Source organism: Chelonoidis abingdonii, chromosome 7, assembly GCF_003597395.2.
Source record: "Chelonoidis abingdonii isolate Lonesome George chromosome 7, CheloAbing_2.0, whole genome shotgun sequence".
Taxonomy (NCBI): domain Eukaryota; kingdom Metazoa; phylum Chordata; order Testudines; family Testudinidae; genus Chelonoidis; species Chelonoidis abingdonii.
In genome coordinates this window covers 6,389,118-6,416,418 of record NC_133775.1, presented here as the reverse complement: position 1 = coordinate 6,416,418, position 27,301 = coordinate 6,389,118, and the positions used below count along the sequence as shown (strand labels likewise).

The window sequence follows — 27,301 nt, the reverse complement described above, 5'->3', positions numbered from 1 at the left end:
CGGGGGATGGGGGTCGCTGGGATGGAGGGGGCTGCTGAGGAGCGCACCCCGGGGGAGGGGGGTCAGTGGGGGAGATGACCGCCGAGGGGGGGCACCCCCGGGGGATGGGGGTCGCTGGGATGGAGGGGGCTGCAGTAGGGTCAGTAGGGGAGATGACCGCGGAGGGGGGGCACCCCCGGGGGATGGGGGTCGCTGGGATGGAGGGGGCTGCGGAGGAGCGCACCCCTGGGAGAGGGGGGTTGCTGGGGAAGAGGGGGCACCCCGGGGGGCCATTGAGGGGAGAGGACACTTCTGAGAGATGAGGAGTTACTGGGGTGGAGACACCCCTGGGAGTTGGGGCTAGAGTAGTCGGGCACTGGGGTTCTGACAGCACTGGGAGCAGGAGTAATGGCACACAAGGGGAGCTGGTGCTTGTTGGGACTTGGGGTTCAGGGGTGCTGGGAGAGGCCTAGAGTTTGGGTTTCCTGGAAGCAGATGGAGCCTTCAGAGTTTGGGGAGCAGCGAGGGTTTGGGGCTCTGACGGGAATGAGGTGCAGCGGGAGCTGTGGAGCACTCGGGTGCGGTAGATGAGACCCTCCAGAACATAGTCTGGGATGTGAGTTTCTCAAAGTTCTAGATATTACAGTGATGTTGAGGGCACATAAATACCTAGTAGATAGAGCTTGACATTGACATAAGGGGGGTTTAGGGAGAAGTTGTAATAATAGAAGTGATATTTGTCTGGGAGGCAGGGTACCTTGTGTAATGCATAAAGGGGTGGGTGAGTGGTCCTGATTTTACATTTTTTTTTTCAGGAAAGTGTTACAAGGGGGTGGGGAGTGGGATCTTGAAAATCACCAAAAAAATATGTTATATAATTTATGGACAGTCCCAAACCCCAAATCTATCACACCTCTGTCATTTGATGCTGCCATTTGACACAAGAATGGCTACACTGGTTCAGACCAAGGATCCCTCTAGCCCAGTATCCTGTCTTCCGACAGTGGCCAGTGCCAGGTGCCCCAGAGAGAATGAACAGAACAGATAATCACCAATGTTCCATCCCCTATCGCTCATTCCCAGCTTCTGGCAAACGGAGTCCAAGGACACCATCCCTGTCCATCCTGGCTAATAGCCACAGATGGACATAAACTCCCAGAGGATATCTAGTTCTTTTTGGGCATGTTCAAGTAAGTTACTGCAAAGCTCTAGTACAGTTTATGTCTGAGATTTGACCTTGGTTCTGACTATTATAAGTACAGCTGTACATAACACCTGGGTTCTAGCCCTGTGTCCTTGATCTGGTTGGATGAACATTTTTTGTCTGAAATTGTTCTACCGCTGTGCTGTAAAATGCCCGGGGCTGTGTCTTTATAAATAATAATCTGTGTTTGAAGCCAAATTCAGCCTTAAAATGCGGCCACACAACTCTCAATTTAGACTACATGGGCTGCATGTATTTATCTGTGGGTATCATTGGCACCAATGTGATCAGTTTAACAGTAAATAGATTTACCTCTTCTACTAGAAAATAGAGCCCTGCACGGATACAAAGTTTGTATCCACATCCAATCCAGGATCCACAAACACGGTGCGCTGATATAAAGCTGATATCTGCAGATTTGCAGGGCTCTAACGAGAAATGCTGAGAATAGAAATCTGTGCTATGGAAAGTTAAGTTTTAAAATGCCAGAACAGTAGTAGCCACTCAAAAGTAGTAATAGTCTCCGTTTTGTTTCAGATCCAATCCAGGTGTTTTTGAATCCCGCATGGAGAAACGAAGTGAAGTGAAAAAGCAGCCAGTGGGACATTCCAAGCAAATGGAATTTATCAAATATATGGAAGAAAAGGCAAGACCAATTTTTAACTTCATTCTGTATTGTGTTTAAATTAGCTTCAAAATGTCATCTTTTACAACTGTAATCCTGGAATGGGAATTACTGTCTGGAATTAAAAATGTTCCTGTTTGCTATTTATATGATGCCTGAAAGTACAAGGCTCACTGCAAATATACTAGACAGGTGCTTGCTCCAAATGGTGATATTGCTGTTAGTAAATGCTGTGTTTGAATCTAATTCAAAGTGTTTGTGATTAGTCTCAGATCCATGAGGGCCAACTCGGTTGACATATTCTCTCACCTTCATTCTCTTTTTATGAATGAAACAAACTATTGAATAGTATTCAATCTGGAATGGGCCTTTATAGGTCCTCTCTGACGTTTCCCAACTTGATGCTGAACAATTAATAAAATGGAGTGATTAAGTAGTTGATTATTAATTACAAAATCAATTTGCTACATTAATTTACTCCTGTTATTGATGTTTACTTGTCCTAATCCAGTATTTTATCTAAGTTAATTGCATTTTAAGCATATTTACTTCTTATTCCCTTCCAGGGACCCCATCTTCTCTTCGTGGGCATGAAGACTAATGCAGAATTAATTATTCTAGAGTATTTTTTCTTTATGTGAAGTATCAGTGCACCACTTACCCAGTCTAGTCTGGTGTATTGATTGTATTGCCTTCAAGTGCACTGCCAGGGTTACAGGACTAACCTTAAATTACCCTTTAAAAAGAAAACCACTTACCATCCTGAAAAATTTTTCTTCTTCCAGCCCAGTTAGGCCTGAAACATTGTTTAAATACTGACTGCTCCACCAGATGACCCACCACCAATCACCACACGCGGAGTGCTGAAATTGTGCTCATTCACGCATTGGGTGGATCACATTAGGACTTTACATTTTTACGAGTTTGAGTTGTGTGGACGTGTACAGGAGTTCAGGTCTGAGTACTGTGGAAATCATCAGCTGCTTGGTTAAGAGCCTGGAGGGACTGATCTGTGGGGAAAGATAAAGGCCCCAAGTAGGATGTATGTCAGTGGTCCTGTTAAAGTCAGTGAGGACATTTATGCTCAAATACCTTGCTGGGTCAGCTCATAAAAAAACTACATATCACTTGGCTAGGCAGAGACTAAAGGAAGACTTATCTTCCTATAAGTATTTGAAATTGTAAACACCAAGAAGGGAGAAGAATTAGGGGTATAGCAAGGAGTAAGGGGGTGAGCAGAGCAAACCTGAGGCTCTGTAATAGGAAGCATTTTCAGTTTTATCTCTTATATGGAGAACAATTTCCGATGTCCATTTTATACTGGTAAATGACCCATTGCTGCCAATAGTTAGTAGCTACAATTTCTCCAGGTTCATTTTCACCACTGTTGCAGTGAGCATGATTTGAAATCTTGTTTTACTAGATCTGGAATATACTTGCTTGCTTTAAAGGGGTTGAAACTAGTTTTGGCCTGTCCACATGAGTAGTTAAATAATTTTCTGTACTGGGTAAGGTGGAGACAGTTGCTGACAAATACAGAAAGCAGTCTGCTGTGAACAGTGTGTAGATGGGCCATGAAAAGTGCTAAAATCTCCTTTGTTTAAGGTTCTTTAAAAGAGACAAGGTTTGGAAGCAATGGGCAATCCTTCATTAGCTATGAGAGTGGGCATGGCATCTGAGCAGGTATTTCCTTCTCTGATTTCTGTTGTTCTTGATTATTTGTAATACTCCTATATGCTTCAAAAACAGCGCAGAGGATCAATGCAGTGGGTATGACCTCATGTTAAAGAAAACCTGTAGGTCTAGTTTTAGGCCTTGTCAATGCCCCTTTAACAACCAAGGTTACTAACTACATAGGTATATCCTTTGGTTTCTTCACTTCCACTCACAGGGCACGTACTGGAAAGGTTTTGTCAGTGGGCATATTATGCTTGCTGGATATGGCAGTATAAATAACATGAAAACAAACAAGGCTTATTTTTAATTTTAGGCAGAAGCCTTGGGCACAAAGGCATCAAAGGAAGGATTCACAAAAGACAAGGTAAGATAAAATGGACCTCCATGTCTGGCTATGATGTGCCTGTGAATCAAGCATGGAGATTAATTTTAAACACTGCATTATCCTTATGCCAGCTGTTGTGTGGGATGCAAGAATCCGAAATTCCTTGTATTATATCTCATTTTAGGATTGTTTTTTAGTGCTGGGGTAGTCTTGAAGTCTTAAAATCCCAGAGTAATTCCTATCCTTGTCTCTGTGAAATATTGGAAGTCTGTGCTATTCTGGGAATCAGTCTTGAATGCACACAGAAATTGATACAAAAAGTTAAGCTCCCTTTAGAGCTTATTGAGGCCTCTCCTAGTTCCATCAGAGGAGATGCGGCAGAGGGACTGTTAATATTTCAGTGCCAGCAATCTCCTTATTTAAAATTGTGAAAGCTACTGACAGAGCACATGCAGGTAATGGTTGAAAGGAAAAAGCACATGGGTCTTGTGGCAGTTAGATTCCTGGAACGGACATTTACCATGTATCCTTATGGACTCTGTTACTTAGCTCGGTATATATTTCCTTTTCTTTTCATTGTAGGGCTGTCTTATAACTTACCATTTTTTTGACAATTAAGTGTGCCAGGGTATGGTTTAAATGAGATGTCATTTCTGAACTTTCTGCAGCCTGGATTTGTCCTGTGTAACATACCAGTGAATTGCCTTCATTGTGAATTCTGTGCTTTCTATTGCAGACACTTGATTCAATACTTAATGTTGAAATGGTGAAAGAGAAAACACCAGAGGAAATAAAACAGGTGATACACTTACATGGAAATGTAACAATTAAGCATCATTCTGGAATTTACTTGGTATTCTGCGTGTGAGGTTGGAATGCATACTAAGAAGAATTGTGAAAATAAAGGCATCTCTTTCAGCCGAACATTAAAAAAATAAAATAAATAGAAACAAAAATAAAAGTTATCTCAGGGTTAGGTAACGTGACATGGAACCTTTCACGCCTTTTGGGTAGATCAGCAGTTCCTATCTCCACCTGATCAGTCAACAGTTGCCTTCCGTGCAACTGACAGCATCCCAACAATTGGATAAGTGTGGTGACTGAATTGCCTGCTCATCAGCTGCAGTCAGAGTTGAAACACATTGATGGGGCATCTTGCGGGAAGCTAATGTTGCCCATGCTGCATGTATTCTGAGGTTCTTCCCAAGAACTGGAGCCCTCTGGTTGTCAGTCTGGTGCCTTTCACTAGCACTAACAATGCTTAGGAGGAGGGGAGGGAAGTAAATTTGTATTAAAAACAGTAAGATTAAAGGTTGTTTCCCTGGTACAGTTGTGGGCATTGCACTGAGATTTATTTTCCTCTTTTTGTCTTTTTAAAAATCTGCTTCCATTCTACATCTCTGAAGCAACCAAACTGAAGCAGAGTTTTTCTGTTTGCTCATCAGATTGTGAGGCAATGGTGTATAAGAGGATACTTTGTGTACACACAGGTCTCCAGGGCTGCACCACACTTCAAGATTTCATATGTTAAAGGCCCTTCTGAAGATTCTGATTAAGTATTAAGGATTTATAGGGAGACAGTGTTGTCTAGCAGTTAGAAAAGAGTTTTGAGAGTCTGGGTTTCATTTCTGTCACTGACTTTAGTAGTGGCCTTGGGCTGGTCATATAAATCACTTTTCCTGTATGCATAATGAAAAGAACTTTATCAAATGCTTTGAAATTTTCAGAAACAAAACACTATGCAAATACAGAGATTCATAACAAATATAAGTACTGTCTTCTGATGGGAAGGATCTTGTGCATTGCTTACTTAGAAATAATCTTTTGCTTGTGTGCTGTGTTTGTGAAAAGTCACATGGTCTGAAGCATTTCTCACCATTACTAAACTGCGGCCACCAAATCTGACCCCTCTGTTTATGGCAGTTGTCTGGTTGAAATATGCATCATTTGATACTAGTAGTCTCAGAACAGAATATATGAGATGATAGCTTTCAAAAATACATGGAAAAACGTCCCCTGCCCCCATGTACTTACAAACGAAGTTTAGTTGATAAATGAATATTTTTAAAGGTGTTTAATATTAAATGCTAGATGCTTGTTTGTGGTGTTAATCATATGTGGCTTCCCTCCTTTCTTACAGATCTGGAAGCAGTATTTTTCTGCAAAGGATACAGTTTATGCAGTTATTCCTGTAAGTAGTTACCTTAACAAAATGTACACCACGAAGATCAGCATAAAAGGCTGTGCAATACAAGCTTCCTTTCCACTAGGTGTCTGTTGCTTGTAACAACTATCACTTAATGAAAGTAAAGTTTCTAAACCCAGTCTCCTTCCTAGGCTGACCAGCCATAATTTTGCATGTAAGGTCAGTAATTTGAAAGTCAAGCTTCTTAGGCTTCCATGGATCCCAGTGGTCTTTGTGTATATTACATGCATAGTCTTCATACTTTCTCAGTTGTTGACTTTCAGAACCACTAATGTCTGTGGTGTCAATCCTTTCTGCAACACTGGGATCAAACCCTTGTCTCCCACTTAGCAGTGTGGAGCAGTGATCTGTTAGACGAGAATAGTTCTGGCTGAAATTTTCCAAAATGGTTTATCCATTTCCAAGAAGAGTCTAGGGGAAAATGTATGGTTTTTCCCATGTTGTTAAATTCTGGCGACCTTTTCTCTGTTGCTGCATGCTTTGGAGCGAGGACTTGAAAATTGGTAGTAAGGTGGCTTTTGTGTCCAGTGTGAGCTTTGTGTGTCCCCAAGGAAATGTGCCCAAATTTGATCAAATCCGTGTTTCAAAGCAGAGCAGATCAAAGCGCACTATGGAACTTTTCATGTGCAGCAGCTGGATCCATTTGGACAGTTAGTGTGTGACAGGCTGCTGCAGGGTAGATTTATACATCCGCTAACCACAGCCTTAGACACTCCTAGCTTTTCAGTGACACCCCATGAGCAGCCTCTCCCAATTCATTCAGCTTCCCCCTGTTTTTCATTTCTAGGCCCTTGGTCTGGAAATGGCTTATTGTTCGATTTAATCTCTCTTCCTGTCACTGCTGTAAACCTGGCTGTTGTCTTTGGGGGGGTAGGGGAACTCCTTATCTGGGCCAGTGTTTTCCCTTTCCTGCTTTGTTTCTTTAACAATCTCTTTTGATCTAACTCCATAGCAAGGAACCCACCAAAAACAAACACAAAGACATGTATCATATTAATAAAATATAATGTAGATAGTTCTCAGTTCATCATAGCTAAGGCTACGATTTAGTCATGGAGGCCATGGCAGTCATGGATTCTGTGACTTCCATGACTTCTTTGGCTTCAGCTGTCAGCAGCTTGCGGTGGGGGCTGTAGCCGGAGCCATGCACCCCTGCCCCATGGCCTGCAGTGGGGGCTGCAGCCTGGGCCCCTGCTCCACGGCCAGGGCTGCAGCAGGGGTCGTGCGCTCCACTCAAGGCTTCCCAGGACCATGCACCACTCCCCCCTCCAGCCCGCGGCGGCAGCCAGGGCTGTGCACTTGTGACTGGGGTTGGAGCCGGGACTGTGTGCCCCTGCCCCGCAACTGCAGGCAGCTCTGGAGTTGGGGGCTGTCTGTCCCCTGTAGCTGGTCAGTCCCCCCTCCCATGGGACTCCTGCTGTCATTCCACCCTACCTAGCCCTGCCCCCCCCCCGGTTATCTTTAGTAAAGTCATGGACAGGTCACAGGCTTCCATGAATTTCTGTTTATTGCCCATAACCTGTCCATGACTTTTACTAAAAATAACCGTGACAAAATCTTAACCTTAATCACAGCTGCTCATTCACTGAGCACTGTCCATCCTGTGTACTAGATGAGGCAGAGGTCCCGTGGAAAAAATGGTTTATGATCCTGTAATGAAAGACTGGATCATGCATATGTGCAAGGGGGTCAAATTAAGCTTGCACAAGAAACTTTAATTCTGACATTTCCTAACTTTTGAGTGCTTGACTTTGCAACCTTCATGTCCTCTTAACATAATGTTTGTGGGTTAATACAATATATATACTTAAAGAGATTGCTGTTGTTGGCAATAAGATGTGTCTCAATTAAAGCTAAGTAGATCTCAGAAGAGGAACAATCTTTTTGGATGCTGAAATGTCTCTGTACAATGTCCAAAAGGAGGCTAGGAGCTTCACAGTTAGAGCCCTGCAAATCTGTGGATATCCACGCACCATTTTTGCAGATCACGGATGGATGTGGATCCAAATTTTGTATCTAAAGCCCTGCATATCTGTGGATATCAACTTGATATCCACGCACCATTTTTGTGGATCAGATGCAGTTACAAATTTTGTATCAGCGCAAAGCTCTATTCATAGTACAGTTGAACAGCACATTTCTCCTGCTCTGAAGATTTTATAATCTAGATTAGCACATAACAGAACAAAGGGGCAAAGAAAACAGCAGGGAGGGGATATTGGGGAACACTTGAACCAATTTATATGGTTATGCAGCATGGTGGAACTCACATATTTCTGGGGAACAATATAACTTATTAAGATAAATATGATGTACGACTCGAATGATGATCTGGCTTGTACTGTAATAAAGAGCAGAAGAGAATCTATAATGTAAGTTCCTATGGGTCAGCAACCTGCCTATTTACTTGTGCATAAAGCACCACTATGCATTCCAGTGGAACTATATTGGGGGGAAAAAAGAATGTGGTGTAGTTCTGAAGTGTAGACATTTTTCAAGAGATAAAAGCTTTGAACTCCCAAGAGTTTGTTACTGGCTTCCAGGGACTGCATTGTCTAGAAGGGGTGCTGATGATACTTATGCAATTGAGCTAACTATAACTTTCCATTTGCTCATTTCTGCAAACCTTACCAATTAAGACAGCCTAACTGTTGCTTAATTGTTAATATTTACATATTTGAGACTGACTGTATATGCAGGTTGAACCCTGTAAAGGTTAATGGAGTGACTGAGTAATAACTGTGTATCCATTATTTTCATGTTGTAAAAGTTAATTAAATGATCTTGTTTCATCTCCAAAGGCAGAGACGTTCGATTTAATATGGAGGCGGTCCCAGAATTGTCCATCAGTAAGTGTAATATATACTGCGTGCATATACGGCTTTAATGGATTTGTCGTAGACAGCAGTTGGAGTAGGAGTTTATAAACTTCTGACCTTTTGTTATGCAGATTAGTTGTCATAACTTGATTGGTAAAAGCCACTTGATCAAATATTTGTATTAACGATCAGTTGAAGACAGCAGGCTGTCAAACCTTTCAGTATAGGCATAATAGGTGAGGATTTCTACAACCAGGCAGTCTCCCAAGCTTAGTTTGATGATGGAGATGTAGCTACATGCCCCAAATTCACCGTACTAGGTGTCATGTGGTTCAGTCGCCTGCATGCCACTCTTTGGAGAAACCTGCCTTGTATGCCAGCTTTATTGACACTTCTGCATAACTATCCACTTTGCTTATGCTGCTTACTGTATTTTCTTAATTTAGTAGCCTTATGGCTAAATGCTTGATTGAAGTTAGTGAGGGTCTTTCAATTGAGTGCAGCTAGTGTTGTGGCAGGCCTGAAAGTGTTAAATATTTTCACTCTACGATGGACCAGATCCCTTCCATTCACAAAGCCCAGTTGACGGCTGCTGGATGGGAAATGGAATCCTGCTTTACAGGCCACAGCACCCGTGGAGCTGTCCTGCAGCTTCACAGGTGTGACAGCTTCTGTCCAGCTGCATGACGTCCGACTCTCCCTGCACATGGCAAGTTCACCCTGTGGATCTGCATCTTTGCAGATTTAGTCCCCTCTCTTGGATTGTTCCCGACCCCTCCCCACCCTGCTGCTGAAGGGGGTGCATAGCGCGTGACGCATGCCCCAAACTCCATGCTGAAGAACCATGTTGTGACAAATAGAATGTAGTTTTGCCCTTTGGCTAACATGATTTGCCATCATGTCCTACAGCACTATTGAAGGAGGCAGTTAGAGCAAGGGGCCGGAAACCAGGATTCTTGGGTTTTGCCCGCAGCTGAACCCCTGACTCATATAAGCTGAAGCAAGACTCTTAAGCTCTGTTTCCCTGCCTGTACAATAAGGATACTCACATTTTCCCAGGTAGCAAGGTTGTTGTGGGTTAACTAATGTTAATTAAACTGATGTGAGATCCTTGGATGGACGTTAAGCTGTGTAAGCACTACTAGTATTAACAGAATTTATACTCTGGTATCACTTGTGTCAGTGACTCATCTTGAGATATAGGTTGTGGGAAAGACGTTCAGGACAAAATTGGGTTGTTATGCACTGCAAAATGTTACTAATGTTGCACTGAAGTTAAATTTTAGTTCCATTAAGGAACGCTGTCTTGTAATTCTGGGCTTGTGTTCAGGTGCATAGCTGGGATATTTTGTTTAGGAGTGACTGACTGTGTGGTTGGTTGTTTGAAAAGTGTGAATTGGGAGTGCTTTGTTTCAGGTGGGCCTTGAGTGGTTGATTGGAGAGAGAGCTTTGAGCCAGGCCAACAGCTTCGAGCCTGCGGCCTTATAAAAAAGCTGCCAGTTGGAGGGCCTGGCTGGAGACCGACTGGCTAAGTGGCAGTTCTGCAGAGAAGGACCTGGGGATTACAGTGGACGAGAAGATGGATTATGAGTCAACAGTGTGTCCTTGTTGCCAGGAAGGCTAAGGGCATATTGGGTTGCATTAGTAGGAGCATTGCCAGCAGATTAAGGGAAGTGAATATTCTCCTCTATTAGGCACTGGGGACGCCATATCTGGATTATTGCGTTTTGTTCCCCCCCCCCCCCGCCCCACTACAGAAGGGATGTGAACAAATTGGAAAGAGTCCAGCGGAGAGTAACGAAAATGATCAGGTGGCTGGGGCACATGATTTACGAGGAGAGGCTGAGGGAACTGGTTTATTTAGTTTGCAGAAGAGAAGAGTGAGGGGGGATTTGATAGCAGCCTCCAACTACTTGAAAGGGGGTTCCAAAGAGGATGGAACTCGGCTGTTCTCAGTGGTGACAGATGATAGAACAAGAAGTAGTGGTGTCAAGTTGCAGTGGGGGAGGTTTAGGTTGGATATTAGGAAACACTATTTCACTAGGATGGTAGTGAAGCACTGGAATGGGTTATCTAGGGAGGTGATGGAATCTCCATCCTTAGAGGTTTTGAAGGCCCAGCTTGAGAAAGCCCTGGCTGGGATGATTTAGTTGGGGTTGGCCCTGCTTTGAGCAGGGATTGGACTAGATGACCTCCTGAGGTCTCATCCAACCCTGTTATATTCTATGACCTTTGTGGTAAATATCAATTATCTTCATTACGTACAAGATGGTGCTTCCTGTGTGATGACAACCCAGAGGCTAAACATGTGGGGGTGCTTAGCGTAGTTGTTTCCAGAAATGAGATGAATGCCCAAGCTATGGAACGGTTGTTTACGGCATGAGTGTGTTGGTACCTTGTGCACAGCTGTTCAAATACTACCTGTGCAAGAGAGTGTGCTGTTGCTTTGGAGAGATTAAGCAGGGGGATGAGGGAAGGAACAGAACAACAAAAAAGAGTAAGAACATTATCTGACTGCATTTCCCCACATGCTGGGTTAATAGCATTGTTTTCCATTGTAAAGTACATGCCTTTACAGTAATTTGTACAATGAAGCATGGCCTAGCATAGTCCCAGTTTGCACAAAGACAGCAGTGAAATGCTTCATGCGTAGCTAGATTCTGGGAGAGGAATATTCTTGTGGTTTCGACAGGAAGAGACTGCACCAACTTGATTCACTAGTAAGGAATGCCTTGGGTTCTATTTAATCTACTGAGAGCAAGGTCAAATGGATTTGGCCTTCCACAGTGAAGGCTATCAAGAGTTTGGGAAATAACTTACCCTTGTCTGTGTTGTGCTGCATCAGCACATGGTCTGGTGTCTCACTTCCCTTTCAGGTCCCAAGTAGTCCTTTCTCTTTGTGTGTGATAGTGTTACAGCTGCAAAGCCTCTGAAGCCAAATAGACCAGAAATCTCCAGGAAGAAGTTGCTTTCAAGCTGCTGTGGGACAGAGTTAGAAAAACTAAACTAGTGTGAAAGCCGTTTGCCTCTGCGCCTCCTTAACTGACATTTTGTGACTTTAATCCCTCATTGCAACATCTGGGGAGAAGGGCAAGAATGTCGGGAGTGCGAGGCTACCGTCTTATTGTACTGTACTGTTCACTGTCCGGTCTTAAATGTCTCAAAACGCTGTTACCAAACATGAGTCCCTCCTATGGCAGTGAATCAAGTGATTCTGAGAACACAGTAAAGTTTAGGGTCATGATTCTTTAAAATCTGAGCTTCTAGAACTATCTACTAGGAAATGTAAGGCCGGTGTGTTATCTGCCTGGAAGATGGATGCCCGCTGTCTCCACAAAGCAGGTAGTACACAGGACGCAGCAGTGCTGACTTCCCTACGCTGCCCTGCCAGTAAGGCTCAACCCAAGCCTTTGTGTGTTTTCCTCACCACCGGGAAGGCTTTCCTGGTGGTGGGGAGGTGCCAGGCAGGAGGTAGGCAGCAGGGAAAGGCTCTAGCAGCTCCCTTTCAGCGTGGTGTGTAGCTACACACCACAGCATGGGCACAGTCTGCTTTTCATGGCAGCGTGTGCCTACACGTCCCCTGCGCTCCACCCTCAGCGCAGAAAAGGCGTAAGCTCTGTCTCCATAACCAGCTCCCTCCTGTGACTTCTATCAGGGTTGCCAGTTAGGTCCCATTTTGTGCAGTGGGGATGCCCATTAGGGTGATCAGACAGCAAATGTGAAAAATTGGAACGAGGCTTGGGGGGTAATAGGAGCCTATATGAGAAAAAGACCCAAAAAATCGGGATTGTCCCTATAAAATCAGGACATCTGGTCACCCTAATGCCCATTTACTCTGACGTGGGCTGGGAGCACATATAACGCTGACTGTCTTTTTCTCTGCAGTTCCTATGTGCTTTGCCAAGGAAAGAAGGCTATGAGTTTTTTGTGGGGCAGTGGTCAGGGACAGAGCTGCACTTCACCGCGCTTATAAACATTCAGGTGGGTGTATTTTATTGTATTAGTCTCCAGGGTTAGGTTTGAAACTCCAGCTGTATTAGACTCTGAGTGACATCTGGACATAGATGTATCTTTAAACAAAACTACAAAACCCTGCACAGCGGAATCATTCCATAAAATACCATGCAAACTATTGCCTGGTTTCCTCCAGCTCCATGTAATGCAGCATTTATAGTGCTGGTGCATGATTTTAAATGAGTCATTCTAGTTCTGAGATAATGTGTTTCTTCTTGGTGTTGTAAATGAAAGAGGTTGTAATTGTCTCAGAAGTTTCTTGGGCCCTAACTGTTTTTATTCCATTTGATTTGCCATACTAGATCAAACAACTAGTCTATCTGCTCTGGCGTTTTGCAGCCTTACCCAACCTGTTCATAGTCAGTCTGCTCAATTAAGCAAGGTTTCCTTTCACACACCCACCAGCAATCAGTTTATGCATGACGTATTTGACTGCTCTTCTCTTAGCCTGTGCATATGAGTCCAGAAAACCATCCCAACCTTTTAAAAATCCATGCATGGGATTTTTTTCTGACTTGCAAGTTACAGTTCCACATGCTTCAGGCTTCAGATTCAGCAGGCTAAGCAGGCTCAGTACATGGATGGGAGACTCCAAGATTCAGTTTGTGACATTCATTCCTCTGAGTCAGAACTCGTTAATCCCTTGTTTGTCGCCTCCCACAAGCTTTCTTTAACTATATCTGTTAGCAAAACACCCCTGAGACCCAGTGTGTTAAGACACCTCACTCTTCCTTCAAGTCTTTTCTGGATTTGCTTCTTTTACATTTGCTTTCCGGTTTGGCTTCCCCCCACACCCCCCTCCCCGCCATCGTGCCTTATTTTGTTCCCTTTAACCTTTGAAATATTTTAATAAATAAGTTTAAAAAGTGTGGGGAGAACCAAAGGGCCAACAATGTACTTAACGTAAGCTTCTCTCCTGACTGTTGCATTTTGTTATCACTCACTGATCTTTGTCTAGCTTAGATTGTAAACTCCTCAACACGAAGGACAGTATTGGGTTTGTGAGTAAAGCACATGCACTCTTATAGGTACAGCTATAATAATCCCTAGCTGTGAGATAGCACTTTTCCTCAGTAGATCTGGAAGCACTTTACAAAGGAGATCAGAATCAGTTTCTCCATGCTGCAGGATGGTAGTGCACTGCTGGAAGTGCCATATTTTCGGACTTGAAACCAAAGAGCTGACAGTTTTTGGCCACTAAACATTCCTTGGTAAATTTTGCAAGAAAATAGAAGCTAATCCTGATTGGTCACTCAGATGCTGACACTATAAACGGCCTCTCCATTTTTAATTGGATAAGGTATTCCCTTCTGATTCTCCACTGAAGTAGAGTGATGTGTGCTGTAAAACATTTGATGTGCTTGACCCCAGAGAAAGCTTCATTTCTGTAGCAGATGACATGTTTCCTGTATGTGGTTTCTAAATAGTTGTGGGATCCTTGGGCATGAAATGTGCTGTATAAACATAAAATTGAATGATCACGTTTGACCATTTGCTGCATTGGATTCCGTAAATACATCACATATGACGTAAAGTAGTACCCTAGACATGGAAATTGTCACTGCCATTGTTTTTCCAATTTTGGCACTATGCCTCTGACTCTCAAGTAATAAAAATGTTGCCAATTCTGATGACTTCATGGTGACTTTGATAAATTTGATGAAATAGGTATATGGACCCTTCAGTGGTATCATATAATTTAATATAGAGGATATTAAGCAGTTCTCTATTATTTCCTTGGTTCTGTATTTACCACCTTATGAAAATGTTTGAGTCATAAATAAAATGTTTATAAAGACCCTGGCTTTTAACCCCTCTGATTTAATTCTGTTGTATACCAGCATAGTTATTCTTGTTCATTTTGGACAGGCTTTCTAATTTCTCTTCTCTCTACAATTAGTTTGACACCTATATATTATGTACTTAAATTATTACCTAGAATAAACCTTTTCTAACACAAAAGGTATTGTCCCCAACGTGAGGTAACTCTATTTTGGATTTCATTGTGACACGTAAAGATGAATGAATCACTGGACTGGAAGCTGGTCGTTGCCTGAGGACCAGTGGTCATGACTTGATTACATTCAGTATGGGCAAACAAAGGAAAATCCCAGCCAGTAATATATATAACTTGGTGCTTTAAAAGGGCTAATTTTCCAAAGATGAGGCAAATTATCAGAGAAATTGATTGAGGGGAAAATTTAGACAGAAAAATATGAATGAAAATTGAGTTATTTAAGAACAGTTTGTTAGATAGCCAGAAAGCTATGATTCCACGATCAATAAAATGGACATTTTTGCCTTAAAACCATTCCTGGGTCAGTGGTGAAGTGAAGGCAGCAATCAGAAATAAAAAGGCAATATATAACAAATGGAAAAGGGACGGGGGGCAGAGGGGGAGATAGCAGTCAATATACATTAGAAAGTCTGAAGGATAGAAAATTGATCAGGGAAGCTAAAAACATCAGAGAAAAATGGCTGGCAATGAGAAGGAGGTTTTAAGCATGTTAAGAACAAAAGAAATCACAGCAGTGGGATAGGCCCATTACTAGATTTAGATGGTAAAGCTGTTATGGTACAGAAAAGGCAGAAGTGCTCATCAAATATTTCTGGTCTGTATTTGTAAAGAAGCAGGATAATGTACTCCTATCACGTGAGGATGATGAAGTACTTTCTAGTCCATTCGTGACCAAGGATGTTACATCTACTAGGGATACAGATTTTTAAATCAGCAGGCCCAAATAACTTGCACCCAAGAGTAATGAAAGAGCTGGCTGATGAGATTGTTAGTCCTCTGATGTTAATTTTTAATAAAGCTTGGACTACTGGGGAAATTCAGAAGACTGGGAGAGGGCTAATGTGCCAGTTTCCAAAAGGGAAAGAGGGATGATCAGGTGTCAGTCTCAGGCAAACTAATGGAAAAGCTATTATGGGATCTAATCAATAAAGAATTAAAGGATGAGAAGATAATTAGTGTCAAGTATCAGAGGGGTAGCCGTGTTAGTCTGAATCTGTAAAAGCAGCGGAGAATCCTGTGGCACCTTATAGACTAACAGACGTTTTGGAGCATGAGCTTCGTGGGTGAATATACCCACTCCTCAGACGCAGGTAGGTGGGAAACTCCAGGGGTAGGTAGATAATAAGTGCTAGCAAGCAAGCTAGAGAAACGAGGTCTGTAGTGTCAATCAGGGAGGAAGGGGCCCTGTTCTAGCATAGAGGGTGAAAACCAAGGAGGAGAAAACTGGTTCTCGTAATTGGAAGCCATTCACAGTCTTGTTTAGGCCAGAGCTGATGTGCAAATTTGACGATGTACTGAAGTCAGCAGTTTCTCTTGAAGTTCTGGTCCTGAGTTTTTTTGCTCCCCAGGAGGCCAACTTAAGGTCTGCTTATCGTGTTGGCCAGGGAGGTTGATAGTGCTCTCCTAAGGTTTTTGTAATATTTAGCCATGCTGATATCTGATTTGTGTCCATTTTTCTTTCCGTAGAGACTGTCCCAGTTTGGCCGATGTGAATAGCCAGAGGGGCATTGCTGGCATTTGATGGCGTATGATTACATTTGGTGGGAACGTGCAGCGTGAAATGAACCAGTGATGGTGGCTGATCTGGTTAGGTCTGTGATGTGTCGCTGGTGTAGATAGTGGCAGAGTTGGCATCGAGGTTTGTTTGCATGGATTGGTTCCTGAGGAGAGTACTATGGTAGGTGTGCAGTGCTGTGAGAATCGTTTGCAGGTTGACAGGTTGTCTGTGGCAAGACTGGCCTGCCACCCAAGACCTGTGAAAGTTGGGATCATTGTCCAGGATGGGTTGTAGATCCTGATGATGCGTTGGAGGGGTTTTAGCGGGGGCTGTATGTGATGGCCAGTGGAGTCCTGTGGTTCTTTCTTGGGTTTGTATGCAGTAGGAGGCTTCTGACGAACGTGGGCCTGTTGATCTGTTCTTATTTCCTCGTGCGGTATTGTAGTTTTGAGAAGGGTTGGAGTGAGATTTGTAGGTGTTGGCCTCGTCTGAGAGGTTAGAGCAGATGGGTTGTACTCAGTGGCTTGGTTGTAGCAGACAATGGATCGGGTGATGTGCACGGGATGTCCACCAATGTAAATATACGCCCAAAATGCCAGCAAATGCCCTGCTATGTAATCATCGGCCAAACTGGACAGTCACACGGAAAAGGAATAAATGGACACAAATCAGATATCAAGGAATATGCAAAAACCTGTAAGCACTTCAACCTCCCTGGCCACACTATAGCAGACCTTAAGGTGGCATCCTGCAGCAAAAAACTTCAGGACCAGACTTCAAAGAGAACTGCTGAGCTTCAGTTCATCTGCAATTCGAACATCAGCATCAGCTCGGACTAAACAAGACTGTGAATGGCTTGCCATTATCAGAACATAGTTGCTCCTGCCCTTGGTTTTCACACCTCAACTGCTAGAACAGGGCCTCATCCTCCCTGATTGAACTAACCTCATTATCTCTAGCTTGCTTGCTAGCATATATATACCTACCCCTGGAAGTTTCCACTACCTGCGTCTGAGGAAGTGGGTATTCACCCACGAAAGCTCACGCTCCAAAACGTCTGTAAGATAATTAATGTCAGTCAACATGGTTGTATGGAAAATAGATCTTGTCACAGACACCCGATTTCATTCTTTGAGGAGATGCCAAGTGTGGTTGATAACGATAACTTAGTAGATGTAACAGACATAGACTTTTGTAACACATTTGACTTGCTGCTCTGTGACAGTCTGATTTAAAAATTAGCACCGTACAGTATCATTAAGTCACACATTACATGGGTTAAGACCTGGCTGACTGCAAATCTCAAAAAGTGGTTTTCAATGGGGAATCGTCATCAAATAAAGATGTTTTTAGTGGGGCTCCAGAGGGAGCAGTTCTAGGCCTGACGTTTTCATCAGTGGTCTAGAAGTAAGTATAAAATCACCACTGATAAAATTTGCAGATGACACGCAGATTGGGAAAGTGATAAATAATGAGGAGAACAAAGTAGTCGAACAGAGCCATTTGGTCAACTGGACCCATTCAAACAAATGTCTTTAATACAGCCAGTTGCAAAGATATATATCTAGGAACAGTGAATACAGGCCATATCTACGGAATGGGGACTGTCTTGGAAAGCAGTGACCTGAAAAAGATGTAGGGGTCATAGTGGACAAGCAATTCACCTTCAGTTCCCAGTGTGATGCTGTGGCAAAAAGGGCTGATGAGATCCTTGGATGTGTAAACAGGAGTAGTAAGGAGGCGTGCAGGGAAAGGATTTTACCTCTGCATGTGGCATTGGTCAAACTACGCCTGAGTAATGGAATGGGGTCCACTTTTTAAAAAGGATGTTGAAAAATTGGAGAGGAGGCAGAAGAGAGAGAGAGAAAATGATTCACGGGCTGGAGAAAATGCCTCACTGTGAGTGATTTAAAGAGCTCAAATCTGTTTAGCTTATCAGAAGGGCAACTGAGAGATGACTTGAATACAGGATATACAGGCTTTCACAGGGAGAAAATACCAAGTATTACCAAGTGCTTTAATCTAGTTGGGGAAGGCAGAACACAAACCAATGGCTAGAAGCTGAAGCCAGCAAATTCAGATTATAAACAAGGCACACATTTTTATCAGAGAGTGTTTCTAGGGTTTATCACTAACTACCAAGGAAAGTGGTGGATTCTTCATCTCTTGCTGTCTGCAAATCAGAACAGGGGGCCTTTCTGGAAGTTATGCGGGAGCTGAGCACAAGTTATTGGGCTCAATACAGGAATAACTGGGTGAAATATAATGGTCTCTGCTATACAGGAGGTCAGATTAGATGATCTAATCGTCGCTTCTGGCCTTAAACTCTGAATCTGTTGGCTACAGACACATGGAAGTGCAAATAATTGACTCTTAATTAAAACGGCCTCTCCTTGACCTTGCTAGGAGGACAGTGGGGAGACTCTGAATGAGTGAGTCTATGCACGCCGTTGATATTCAGATTCTTTATTAGCAGACTATTAAATATGCAATAAATCTAGAGGTTTTTCTAGTTTAAGAAGTCTCTCTCTCATCTCCTGCAGACCCGAGGTGAAACTGCCGCTAGCCAGTTGATCTTGTACCATTATCCTGAACTCCAGAAGGAAAAGGGAATAGTGTTAATGACAGCCGAAATGGACTCCCGTTTCCTGGTAAGAGAATCCCTTATTGTTTCCTTAGTGTTCTGCTAAGATCTGATACTCTGGCATTTCTTTAAAAGCAATTAAAGCTAAGTCCTGTAAAGCCACACTGAGCAGAATGATCAGGTGATTTTCTGAATGAAAAGCGCTGTTCTTCCATCCTTCCTCTAAAGCGATTAGCTTAATGAAATCTACAGCTATCCATTGAATAACTAACTTAGGGAAAGGCGGAGAAATTCCCAAAGCCTGCAGACTGGGTGTCTATGATTGTAGTTTATGCCATGTCTAATTCTCCCCCCCCCGCCAGCCCATTCTTGACGTTAGAATAATTCAGAAGGATAATTCAGAAAAGTGCAGAATTTTGGAGTCTCCATTTCTCTTTTTTAGGGAAGGGGATTTAAAGAATAATAATAAAACGTTGGCACGTCCCAGCAATGTTAAAACACACTTCTTAAAATTAATGCAGATGGACAAATCAGGAGGCCCCTTTTTTAAGCCGGCATTGGATTTTCCTTGTGCCTTCCCGTACCTCCCCTGAGTGAGGATGTACTGCCACTTGGATAGCTCTCGTAGTACATGTAATGAGCTTATGGGACTCACGTTGCCAATAACATGAATAGCATGTGTGCAGAATGCTTTATTAGAGGAGGGCTGTTAAAGAGCGAGAGTTTAAGGTTGTTTCATGTTTGGAACAATCTGTGAAAGGAAGTGATGGATTCTCCATCTCATGAAGTGTTCAGATCAATACTGGATGCCTTTTTGATAGATGTACTTTAGTCAAACAAAGTTATCGGATTCAGTGCTGGGGTAACTGGATGAAATTCTGTGGTCTGTTCTATGCAGGACGTCAGACTAAATAATCTAATGGTCCCTTCTGGTCTTAAAATCTATGAACGTAGATACTTTACCTCCACATTTCCACAAACTGGCAAAACAAATTGTGACATTTTACCGTAATGCACATTTTCTTTTCCTCTGATATTTGTTGATTTTCAGTCACCCCAATGTTCTGTTATTGACACATTTCTAATTTTAACTCCGTTACCAAAGTTTTGTCTGTGAATTATATTATATAGAAGTATATTATATCTTAATACTAGAGCGAGGCAAATACTCAAAATAAAAACCTTTCAGTGAATGCTTGTATGAATTTTTAAACAAATTTGTTTCATCTCTCTCTGCCTTCTATAGTGTTTCTATGAACCAATTTTATATCCTCATTCCACTGTCTTTACTCGTGAACAGGATCCCCTGCTGCTATTTGTTTTTTTTTGTAAATGGCCTCTCTGAACATTTCACAATCTCTTTATTAGCATTTTGCTCACTATACAAACAGGCATCCACTGTAAGACATACAATGCCCACTAATACATAACCAGGCAGAGAGAGAAACGTCTGTTTTCTCTTGCTATGAAAGGAACCTATTGGGGACGCGTCACATCCTGGTTACCTGCCTTAAGAACATAATTTTCGGTATAGACATAGATCTCCTTAAATATTATCCGTACACATTTCACAGTGATTATGATGTCCAGTGGGCTGTCGGATCTCGGTAAAGACCTCATATGCCACCCTTCAGTGAATTATTATGCAGACATCTGACACGGGATCACTGTAAAACTCTGTGTGGCCTCTGTGGCCTCTGTCTGTTGGTACCAGGAAGTTCCTGGGTCACAAATGTTCATAGAAATAGTAAGTGTGGAAATTGGAGAATATTCAAGGGAAATGGAATTTTAATTCAGAGACCATGCTATGGGCAACATAGATGGAACTGCCGCCATATGACGAGAGATTAAGACTGGGACTTTTCAGCTTGGAAAAGAGACGACTAAGGAGGGATATGATAGATGTTTATAAAAACATGACTGGTGTGGAGAAAGTAAAAAAGGAAGTGTTATTTACTCCTTCTCATAACACAAGAACTAGGGATCGCCAAATGAAATTAATAGGCAGCAGGTTTAAAACAAACAAAAGGAAGTATTTCTTCACACAACTCACAAGTCAACCTGTGGAACTCTTTGCCAATACTATAACAGGGTTCAAAAAAGAACTAGATAAATTCATGGAGGTTAAGTCCATCAATGGCTATTAGGATGGGCAGGGATGGTGTCCCTAGCCTCTGTTTGCCAGAAGCTGGGAATGGATGACAGAGGATGGATCACTCGATGATTCCCTGTTCTGTTCGTTCCCTCTGGGGCACCTGATATTGGCCACTGTTGGAAGACAGGATAGTGGGCTAGATGGACCTTTGGTTTGACCCAGTGTGGCCTTAATTATGGGTTAAGCTTGATTATTAGTTACTCATCCAGTCAGGAAACTGAGGCATGTGACCCTGAAGTCCAATCAGAATCAACCAGCACAGCTTGGCTATTGGATATTCGTGAATAACTGCTGCCAAGTGGAACATTTTGAATAATTTTCTGTGATTAATAAAATTGAGGAAATTCCGGTCTCTTATAGTTTCCAAACAGGTGAAATTGGTTGTTCTCTTTGGGCATGTCTGCACACGGAGTTGAACCACTCTCACTTTTATCTGTCTAGTTAAAGCGGTACTTTAGCGTGGGTGCAGTTATACCAATGTAAAGGTTCCTTACACCAGTATCGCTTACTCCCTTATGGGAAGGGGAATAAGTAGGGAAGCCACTTGTCTAGCTTTGAACCAGACCGTCCTCATTTGGGGTGGTTTGTCCTATGTTTAGCATTGAGACAAAACCAGACATGGTTTTGTCTGGTATTGAATGGGAACACCATCTTTAAGAGCGTGCCACTCCACCCTCTCTGGTGTGACCTTGAATGCACCATGCGGGGTGACCTTCCACCCACCAGGCATGCGAGATCATGGTGGGCAGGCAGGACTATACCATTCCCTGAAGTACCTGAATGTCTAGTTGACTGTGAATGGCCACCCTAGGAATAAGCCTTACTAGTATAAAGCACCTTTATACCAGTATAACTCTGTCCACATTAGGGGTTGTACTGGTATAACTATATCCATAAAATAAAATCTCATCCCTAACTGACAGAATTTTATACGGCTATAAAAACTGTGTTGCTCAGAACTTTGTTATGAGTTCTTTGCCTAGCTGTGTTTAATACAGAGTATTACTGCAAAATGTTTACGGAGGAAGTCTGACAAGGAGTGGAGGGGAAAGTTAAGGAGAACTTATTCAGAGTCTGGGAGGGAACGGAGCATGAGAGAGGTGGTGCAGCTGTGGTTCCTGAAATGCAGAGCTATAAGGAGATCAAGTTTAGTAGGAACAGCACAGAAGTAAGTAGTTCAGTGAGAAGATGGATCAGGCTTGTGGAGAGCTTTGAAAAACTAGAACTTTGTATAGAGTTAGGAGCTGAGCAGGAAGCTTGCTAAGGTAACAGAAGCGGACTGAAGAGGGATCTGTGTGCAGCTTTTCAGGAACCGCAGAGCTTTTTTTGAAAGGGGAACTTACTTTAATGTCAGAACTGCTGCTTTTGCTATTTTGATAAATTCTTTTTCTTTTCTTTTTTTAACCTTACAGAATGTCCCTGGAGCTCAGTGCCTAGCCAATCAGGTACAGCTTTTCTATGCGACGGATCGTCCAGAGACCTATGGATTAGTGGAGACCTTCAACCACAGCCCTAATGAATTTAAGTACATGGCAGTTATAGCAGAGCTTGAGCAGAGTGGACTTGGAAGAGAACTGAGACCTAGATGGGACTCTGACGAAGCCTAGTGCCTGATTTGCACAGCATCTGGGCCAGACGCAACTGAAATTACTCATTGGAAAGGGTCCTTGACACGAGAGTTTTTTAAATTGGGGGCAAACTCCACTTTTTATATGGGGCCTGTTTGCTACAGAGTTGATCTGGACAAAAGAAAGATTCAGGGAGTGATATTCACCCCTGACTATTTTGTATCAGTGCAAGGAAATTTGGCAGCCTAACTAGGGCCGAATGGGAACGACGCACCTTAACACAACCTCATCAAAACAGCTCTTTCAATACCTTATGCCTGAGTGCGGTATTCCTTTGGAAATGATAAATCAAATGAGAGTAGGGAGGCTACTTACGGGAATACGTCAGCCACTGGAGAGAGAGCACAAAGGATGTTTGTGTTCAGTAACAGCTATTTGGAAGTTGCCCTCCACTATAACTGCATGGGTCAGTGCTTTTTATCTTGTATGAAGATTGTAAATTCCTCTCTTTCATCCAGCAGTAAAAGGATAATGCATCTGATCATCTAAGATAATGCATCTGATAATGCATCTGATGCATCTGATCAGGCTCCTCTTTGTTGATTAACATGTGGGATTTCCTACATATAGACACACTTTGCTGTCTATGCTAGTGCAGTTAAGGACAAAAAAACACTCAGCTGACTTAGATTTGGCTCTGGGAACGTCAGTTTTTTTAATTGAGACATGAACTTCATTCAGGTGCCCAGCTGTTAGGTCATGGTACTGGAAATCATTTCACCGATGACAGGATGTGATAAACAGGGGTTTCTTTTTGCATATTGGACTTTCTACAGTGGTCCAGCAGATAATTAAAATAGTTTTAGAGATCATATTAGTTTATTGTCCGATACCATCTAGACAGACAGCTATTAAACATGTCAGCATTTCAAAAAGGTAAAATGTAGCTTTCGTTTATCATTTGGGAAAGACACTGTACACAACGTTAAAAATAGTCGGGAACAGAGCTTTGTGATTCTGTTCAGGGTTACTGTGGGATAACTCGTATGCACTGAAGTGAATGTATCACACATGATATAACCGAGCAGCAATTAAAGTGAGTCTGCCTTAATAAACCTTGGTGATCTGTGGTGAAACTAGCACCTTTCCTGCAAGGAGCTTACAAGCACTGCCTGAAGTCCTGTTGTTTGCAAAGACAGTGGTAAGCTGCCACTGAATCCTTGAACAAGGGCCATAATGATATGCACAGTGAGGATGCAGAAGCTGTGCACAGATCATTGAAATAAATGAAAGGCAACCAGTGTTTTTCTGCAGTTGTAGCTTCGGGGGAATAAAACTGCAGTGTTTCTCAAATGGATTTCAGCACACACGTACACCCCGAGCAGTAATTACTGGCTTTAGCACATAACTGCATGTTGGTAGAGTCCAGAGCACCTTGCAAACGTTGTTTACTCCTTCCAGCACCCGATGAGGTAGATAAGCATCTGTCAGAGTGGGAAATAGCGCTGGAAAGGGTAAGTGACTTGCCCTCAGCCAGAGAGGGAGCAGAGATCAGAGCCAGGATTGTAACCTGCGCTTGACCCATTATTAGAATTAGGCAGAGGTGTGAACGGGGTTGAACTATCGAGTTGTGTGCATTGTTCACTTACGTACATAGTTTGTTACTGTTATCTTCCCCCTACACACACAGCTGCTTCTCTGCTGTTGGGCCAGCACTTGCTCCCTTGATTCATACTGTGCACGTGTAGTGCTCCCTACTGCTGGTGGAAGGAGGTTCAGGTATCTCCTGAGAACTGTCTGACTCTCTCCCTAACCCTGGACCCTATGTAGCATGACACGTGCTTGGGTGATTGGCAGCAGGAATCAAACCCAGGATTTAAAACTCAGCCTCTGAGCTACAAGACCTTGAGCTCAAGGCTGTAGCAGGTTCCAGTTTCTGCAGTCCACCCCTAGAGGGGGACAGAGAGCCACACAGTAAGTGTGTGTTACCCATCATTGTAAGTCTTTCTTTTAACCAACATTGTAAATAGTTACAAGGTACGAAATTGTTCAAGGGACTTTAAAAAGCTGCAAATGTAAAGCAAGAGGGGAAGCATTTCTTTATGCTGTGTGTGGTTACCTCAGCAGGATGTCAGTATTGCAATCACTGGGGCAGCGCTTAAATAAAAAGGGCGTGATAATGTCAACCGATAATAGCATTTGCAGCTGTTCATGCTAAGATAATAAGGTAATCAGTGTTTATGGTTTCAGGGAAAGAGATGTATAGATTCATAGACTCTAGGACTGGAAGGGACCTCGAGAGGTCATCGAGTCCAGTCCCCTGCCCTCATGGCAGGACCAAATACTGTCTAGACCATCCCTGATAGACATTTATCTAACCTACTCTTATATATCTCCAGAGATGGAGATTCCACAACCTCCCTAGGCAATTTATTCCAGTGTTTAACTACCCTGACAGTTAGGAACTTTTTCCTAATGTCCAACCTAAATCTCCCTTGCTGCAGTTTAAGCCCATTGCTTCTTGTTCTATCATTAGAGGCTAAGGTGAACAAGTTTTCTCCCTCCTCCTGATGACACCCTTTTAGATACCTGAAAACTGCTATCATGTCCCCTCTCAGTCTTCTCTTTTCCAAACTAAATAAACCCAATTCTTTCAGCCTTCCTTCATAGGTCATGTTCTCAAGACCTTTAATCATTCTTGTTGCTCTTCTCTGGACCCTCTCCAATTTCTCCACATCTTTCTTGAAATGTGGTGCCCAGAACTGGACACAATACTCCAGTTGAGGCCTAACCAGTGCAGAGTAGAGTGGAAGAATGACTTCTCGTGTCTTGTTTACAACACACCTGTTAATCACTTGCAGAGGGTCAAGAAGGAGTTTTCCCTGCAGGGACAGAGTTGCTTTATGGATGCGTGAGCGCACCCGCAGGAAGTGGGAAGCCATGTGGCAAATGAGAGTTGACTTCCTTCTGAAGCATCACTGGCTGCTGTTCATTGACATTTTTCATGGAAAAAGTTTTTTTCCCCACTGCGAAGTGTGTGTTCTGTCAAATTGACTTGTTTGCAGAAAAACGCTGCTGATTATTTTCTAGATTTTTTTTTTTTTGATTTTTCAGTTGAGAGAAACAAAATGAAAAATGTTACTTCGAAGTGACACGTCAAAAGGACATGTTTGGTTTCACCACTTTGGCTTGTTTAGCTTTGACCAGACATGCTGATATTTCAGTTTTTCATTCCGATCTGGAAAGTAATTTTGAAATGTCAGCATTCCCCACACAAAAGGAAAGGTCTAGTTTTTGACCCACTCGGCTTGTGAATGCAGTGCTTATGGCCGGCTCTCTCACTTTCTGTTACAAGGTGCAGTTCTACTCTTGCTGCATGGGACGGTCTGTCAAGAGATTGTCGCTTTCTTCCAGTGGAAGCAACAAAGTTTCACTTTGCCCTTCTCCCTGGGACCTTCCTGGTGAGTTTCTCAAGGTGTTTTACAAACACAGTGGACTGAACCTCACAACACCCCTGTGCGGTAGGACAATGCTACTGTCCCCATTGGATGTATGGGGAAGCTGAGGGACTAGGGTGACCAAAGGCCCTGATTTTATAGGGACAGTCCTGATTTTTGGGCCTTTTCCTTATATAGGCTCCTATAACCCAACCCCCCCACACACACTGTCCCGATTTTTCGCACTTGCTGTCTGGTCATCCTATGAGGGACAGACCACATGACTTGCGCAAGAGCTTGCTTTTTCCTGTTAGTTGAGAATAAAACCACCTCTCCTTAGTCCCATGCTTTCGCTGCTAGATTATCCTTCCCTTTCCTAAAATAAAATCAGGTGTCAGGCTCAATCCAGCTTTGAGCAGAAGAGAGGTTTATTATTTGTTAGAAATGTGAATGCGGAGGAGGATGAGTCATTGCTCTGTTTTAATGAGTTCAGAATCTGAAGGGATCCAGTACAGAAGAGTGGGGCTTTGGAAGCATTTTTAATATTGAAACATCTGTGTTCCTGAAATATTCTGGATGGGAAAACCTGTCACCAACAGACAAGGCAGCGGGGAAAGGAATTTGCACTGCCAAGGATCCTGCATAGGGGTCTGTTTCAGAAGGTATGTGTGCACTGAGACGATTTTGAGGGTGCTTCCAGAGGGGTTTGTCATTTTATTTTCTCCATTTGGAAGCCTATCTCATTCCTTATTTCTTTACACATCATCTGTTTGCCCATCACTTCATTGTGGGACCCTTTCCCCTCTTCCCCTTTCCAGGGCCTGACCCTGCATAAATGCACCACCTGCTCTAGAACTGGGACCTGATGATTCAGGGCCTCTCCCCAGTAAGCTGAGGAGATGTGGAGCTGGGCAGTTCTTTCCCCACCATGCAACAGGAGCAGTGTTACACAGGGGGTAGAGTGGTGAGAGCTTCACGACTCCTGGGTTCTGTTCCCAGCTCTGCCACAAACTCGCTGGGAATTTGGGCCAGGCACATGGGCGCTTTTGTAGCTGTGACCCTGTGTGCCTGAACTTACCCATCTCTCAAATGGGTGTGGCACCGTGCAGACCTGTTATGAGATTTAACTGTGCCTCCCAGAGCACGGCCCTTGCTGTGTATGTGTCTCAAGGGCTCCAAGAGAGCGGGGTCTC

The 27,301-nt window shown here is 43.1% G+C and overlaps 1 protein-coding gene across 2 annotated transcripts; it reads left to right on the top strand.

Annotated features, from left to right (window-relative positions):
* The first annotated feature begins 1,692 nt into the window (after positions 1 to 1,692).
* On the top strand, positions 1,693 to 23,807 carry ATPAF1 (ATP synthase mitochondrial F1 complex assembly factor 1). Of its 2 annotated transcripts, XM_032805063.2 has the most exons (8): positions 1,693 to 1,829; positions 3,799 to 3,849; positions 4,547 to 4,609; positions 5,951 to 6,001; positions 8,818 to 8,865; positions 12,721 to 12,816; positions 18,908 to 19,015; positions 22,516 to 23,807. In XM_032805063.2, the coding sequence occupies exons 1-8, from the start codon at positions 1,749 to 1,751 to the stop codon at positions 22,708 to 22,710; spliced, it is 693 nt and encodes a 230-aa protein (XP_032660954.2). In that variant the 5' UTR covers positions 1,693 to 1,748; the 3' UTR covers positions 22,711 to 23,807. The 2 variants fall into 2 exon arrangements, with proteins under 2 accessions (XP_032660954.2, XP_074923690.1); XM_075067589.1 differs by lacking the exon at positions 8,818 to 8,865 and having other exon boundaries at positions 1,694 to 1,829.
* The last annotated feature ends 3,494 nt before the right edge of the window (positions 23,808 to 27,301 follow it).

Bases quoted from the DNA above. Each gene is read 5' to 3' on its own strand.
- ATPAF1 (XM_032805063.2), top strand. From the start codon at position 1,749: ATGGAGAAACGAAGTGAAGTGAAAAAGCAGCCAGTGGGACATTCCAAG. The intron at 3,850-4,546 runs GTAAGATAAAAT...TTTCTATTGCAG, and splicing joins AAGGATTCACAAAAGACAAG to ACACTTGATTCAATACTTAA. The intron at 4,610-5,950 runs GTGATACACTTA...CCTTTCTTACAG, and splicing joins CACCAGAGGAAATAAAACAG to ATCTGGAAGCAGTATTTTTC.